The sequence below is a fragment of the Rhipicephalus sanguineus genome, chromosome 6 (genome assembly GCF_013339695.2).
Source record: "Rhipicephalus sanguineus isolate Rsan-2018 chromosome 6, BIME_Rsan_1.4, whole genome shotgun sequence".
Lineage (NCBI taxonomy): Eukaryota > Metazoa > Arthropoda > Arachnida > Ixodida > Ixodidae > Rhipicephalus > Rhipicephalus sanguineus.
In genome coordinates this window covers 38076202-38081443 of record NC_051181.1, presented here as the reverse complement: position 1 = coordinate 38081443, position 5242 = coordinate 38076202, and the positions used below count along the sequence as shown (strand labels likewise).

Genomic DNA, 5242 nt, shown 5'->3' with positions numbered 1-5242 from the left:
CAACTGCGCCTGCGCGTGCGTCGTACGCTAAGCGCTTGCGGGCTCCCGGTAAGTGACGGAAATAGCGGGCCGCAAACGCTAACGCTAACTTAGCGTACGCAATTCTAAAACTGCCGACTGTCAGCGGATTTTGCGGTCGCCTCTGATCTGTACAGAGTCCAAACCGATAACATCGCTTACGCATCGTCTGTTTCACGTGCGAGTAAATGCGCGCTAGCGCTAGGGACCAACGCGGTTTGAAGCAGAGATGAAACGACCCGGCCGTCACCGTCGCGCGAAGGGCACATGCGATAACATCGCTCCGCGTGCGAGGCCTGTCGTCGCTTGCTTACCAGTTATTTCATCGGGCAAGGGCCCATAAGGGCCGCCGTTGAGACGGGGACGGTCGCGAGCGCTGGCGAACGCGCTATCTCGACAGACATCGGCTACCCTTTTTAAGTGCTGGACTGCGGCGCAAAGGGCACAGCTTCTTCATGCGCAATGAAACTGAGTTGAACCTTTCTACCATCATTAAAAGAACAAGAAGAATCCTTTCTACTACGTGGCCAGACAACTTTGCTCATGTGGCCAGACAAAGCACTGGACGCGCGGAGCAAAACTGGATTTTCCGGGAGATTTCACTATGACCCGTACAACCGGGAGAAACGTTCAAAATCCGGGAGTCTCCCGGGTAATCCGGGAGACTTGGCAGGTATGATAATGTAGTTGCTAAAGCTGCACGGTGAAAACTTGAGCTTCGTGACTTTTAAATCTCTCCAGAGCTTTCTTCCAGTTGAAAAAGCCATTCTGTACAAAGGCAAGATGGGCAAAAAACAGCGCGCAGACGGACGGGACGAAGAAAGAGATACACAGAACAAGCGCTGTTCCAGAACAAAGGCCAGGCAAGAGTCCTTGTCCCTCGATGTCTTAGGCAAAGGTACACTCATCGTGTAAGCCGCGCGGCATGTCTCACAGAACACTTTGTTTAATGAAGCATCGTAATGGAGCCATTTGTAAGTGAGCTTCCAGGCTGGTTGGTAATGTCGTCCCTTTTCTACTTGAGTGCAAGAAGATGAAGCATCAGCGGTCGTTTGCAGTCGCGTAGATGCAATAGTGACGGTGGCTGCCGGCATGCATGGAGTGCTAACAATACTTTCAGTCGACGAAACTTCGCATGTGGTGGTTCCACAGAGCGGTGATCTGGCGCCCGTTGACGAGCAGCTTGACATCGCATCGTCTTCGTCCGGAGCCTTCCGCTTTCTTATGACGTATTTGTCCATTTTCCTGCCTTGAACAGCCCTAAAAATAATAGAAAGGCAATGATTCTCATGTCTTATTCTGGGGAGAACGACAGAGCAAAAAATTCTAAGTGTAGCCCTTGTTTTGATGCTGCAATGGTAGCCGTTGCGGCATCCTGCATTGTGTTACTGGTTTGGCGGCAGACAGCTTGTCACACGCCGATACGGGAGCTCGCGAGCCGACGTCGCACGCCGACAAGGTAGCTTCTCGCTAGGCTACGTTTTATGTTTACTGCAGCCGGTGCGCCGCCGCGGCAGGCTTTTCGCTTACCTGGCCTGCCCTTTAGACCCAAACTTTGAGTTGAACACAAAGTGAACACAGTTCAATTATAAGCAAGGCGCAGATACTCTGCCTATACCGAAGCATATGCTTATCTCGCAACGTATCCAAATCACGGGTCACAAAAAATCGACATAGCTATTCAAGAGACCGTATTCTATTTGTAACGGTAAGTATTCAATGTGAAATACTCACCAGGCATCCGAGACGATCCGCTGGCACAGGGCGAAATCCTCAGCACTCACCACGGTGGAGGAATATGAGAGGTGTCCATGAGGCAGGAAAGCTACGGAAAGGTCGTTTTGTCACGTTTTCTCAAGCCGCAAGTGCGGGATAGTGAGGGAACCTCCTCGCCAGGATGGTCAGGTTTCAGCTTGCTTGCGCATGCGCAAGCAAGCGCATACGCTTCTGGGTAGCGATACCCAGAAGCGCAGCAAGCGGAACGGGGAATGCGCCAGGAGTGAAGACAACGTCAAATGTACCTGTTCAGTAAGCGTCCGCTGGGCATACAAACCGTTTTTAAGCCCCATTATACCTTGGGACATGCGTTCGCGAAACCCAAAGACCCCGCCCCACACCTGCGGACGATCAGAGCGGGGTCATTTACAAAGCACGATGCGGGAATTGCGGCGCGACGTACATATGCGAAACCGTCATGAAGAGGTCAACAAGGCTTAAAAAACACAAAAGGGATGTCGCTAAAGCCACCAATGCAACACTTTCCTAGAGGGAGCTTGTTGAACTCTGCTGGACGGGACAACAATGGAAAGCTGAACACGTCCGCGATAGAAATAAGTAAGAGACGGTTAGAGTATTGGTGGCAGAAAAGTAGAGATAAAGTACAAAAAATAAATAATGGGGAAAAATAAGGTGATTCTGCCTTAAGAGGCAGAGAGATGGACCGTGAATTTATATTTTTTGGTATAATAACATAGATTTAATCAATGTAGATAAAGTATTAGGCCAACATGAACAAGGAAGTTTTTTTTTTTTTCTTGTTTCTTCGAGCCTGGTGGCAGACATGTCACCGCCCCGTTATAAAGGGGACGCTCATAGCATCCATCCATCCATGGATGACAGGGCATAGTTTCGGCCCAAACAATGAGGCGACGCCGGCCCGACAACGAAGTGGCCCTCCGCTCACTTGTTGCCAGTGTGTACTGAGGATGCCACATGCATGCCGTAAATCCCGAGAAAGCCCCCCCCCCCCTTGTAATGAAAGATAATCGAACAAGATTTGGAGGGGGGGGCCCTTGCTCGGTCGCGGACCAATGGCGGCGGAAGAGCTGCTAAGAAGAATGCACACCAGGCATTTTCTCTTTTTACTGAACCGGAGGGTATCCGCGTGTAAAACCACGGCCGGTCTGGAGGCGCGCGCTCGCTCCTTCCTTTTGAGCGAGCGCGCGCCTCCAGACCGGCCGTGGTAAAACTTCGTGTGTTCTGAGAAAGGGGGGAAGGCGTTCTGCTACTGTTCCGACAATTTTGACCATAACTCAGGGAGAGCCGTTTGGACCGCCGAAGTGAGAGGTTGTCTGCTTCGTGCTCGGCGATCTCTACGCGATCTCTACGCTTCCCTCAGCGGCCGCTCGGCCGCTTGGCCCCACGATTCCTGAGCTGGACGAGTGAGGACATGCCTCGGAAGACCTCCGGAAATACCACGAAGAAGACTGGCAAGGCTCAGAGATCCCCCCAACAACAGGAGGAGACTCCCGAGCGCCAGAACGTTCCTGCCATCGAGGACCGGCCTCTGGAGAAGGCCAAGGAAGCGCTACCACGCTCCCAGGCCACTTCGAAGCCTCCCCCCACCACTGCGGCACCCCCTAAGACTGCCAGCAACACCTCGGCACCTGCTGCCCCTGCTGCAACCGCACCCGCCGCTCCTCGCAATGCCGCGAAGCCTCACCTGCGCTCGAGCTCGGGCACTCGAGTGGGTATCGCGTCATTCCAGCTTGACAGTGATCCATGGGCACGAGAAACTGTGGCCCTACTGAAGAAACAGGAAGACGAGGAGTACCAGAACTTCGAAGCCTGGCTAGCTCGTAAGCGTGCCACACAGCGTGCTGCAATCCACGCGGCACATGCAAGCACGAGCTCGGCACAAACACCGACTGCGAGCCCCAACCATTTGGAGCAGCAGGCGGTGACAGCCATTGGAGATTGGCTGCTTAACAAAGCCAAGGAGGCAGCACCAGTTCCCGCTGCCCTTCCCGAACCAGCAACCATCATGCCAGTCAACACAGACGACACCTCGTCTATTTCACATGCCGAGACGTCAGTTGACGAAGCCATGGACACCACGGCGACCTCGCGTAAGCGGGGACGCGAGGAAGACGCAGCGGAGGGCCCGCGGAAGCAAGCGAACCCACACGCAACAGCGGCAATCACAACAACAGCTGCTGCAGCACCTGCTCCCTCCCCCCCCATGCGGGACGACGCGGCGAGCTCGACAGCAACTCCCGCAGTCCTCCTCGCGCAGGCGGCCTCCGCCGACTAGAGTTACTGTATATGCTACCTTTAGGTAGCAGAGTTGCGCATAGGTCCGCCATCTTGCCCGCCGTGGCATCCATGCTAAGCAGGAAAGCCACCCCTCTGGAATGTAGGAGCCGACGCGGCTGCTGCTGTTGCTGCTGTCCTCTCGGCCCAGCGGCTCCGTGTACTTTCTCGTTCGTTCATAACGCGTCGCTGGCGCAATGACTTTCGATTTTGAAGAAAAAAAGAAGAATTGAAAGCTCGGAGAAACAATAATTTGAGATGGAACAGGTGGAGATGGAACACTATCGCAAGTAATATGTTTCTTTAAATGGCAAATAGGAAAAGTGCGACGGTCCACGATTCTGGACCAATTAAATTCAGCCTAATTATTCGTTTCACGTAGTTTTTGATGCAGCGCTTCAAAAGATTAAGTGAATAGCTCGAGAAAACAAGTGCTAAAATAATCACTGTGTTTTAAAATAGCGCAAGCTAACGAGAATTTCGCGTACGTCTAGGTAGATATGGCATATAATAAACACTCCGTCATGCTTCAAACTTCTATGCCGCACAGTGTGAATCATGCTGTTTTGATAGACCTGTAAGGTTCATATTCACACACATCGCCTCCTTCACACAGTCACTCGCGCATATTTTTACCGTTTTGTCCCGTTCAATTTTTAGCCACCCTTTGACCAGTGAGAGAGAAGCGATGTATATCCTGTTCGTTATCGCATACTTTAGTCGCAAAAAAATATTGCCATGAGATTAATCATTACGTTCTATAGTCAGATTTTGTGCGTGACGTGTATGGGGATGTGCATACTGCATACTGGAACGTAGTGTTATGCAAATGAGTCGCATGGAACTGCCGATGCATTCGACCTGCAGTGACGATTTTGACAGCTGACGAATGTACTGTCGTGAGCAATTGATGAGCTGGAGCGCCGCATTCAGGTATCTTCGGTTACTTACAATGTGCTGTTGAATTTGTCGCACATAATTGCCAGAAATACTATCCAACTATCTGCTTCATCATTTAGTGCCATGGTCAATTTAGCTTTTGCCAACTACGTGTAGTCGCTATGTCCCTGAAAGACAATTTCAGTGTTCCACTTCGCTCTGCTCACGACTATATACATACTGAGTTACTGACCACGATTATTCAACAATATAGCTTCTCGAGTATCGCTTTTTTCTATTTCTAGCACGTTTT

At 51.5% G+C, this 5242-nt stretch overlaps 1 protein-coding gene across 1 annotated transcript; it reads left to right on the top strand.

The window, feature by feature from the left end:
- The first annotated feature begins 3187 nt into the window (after positions 1-3187).
- LOC125758835 (mucin-7-like) lies at positions 3188-4051 on the top strand. The gene has a single exon (XM_049416494.1). The coding sequence runs from the start codon at positions 3188-3190 to the stop codon at positions 4049-4051; it is 864 nt and encodes a 287-aa protein (XP_049272451.1).
- The last annotated feature ends 1191 nt before the right edge of the window (positions 4052-5242 follow it).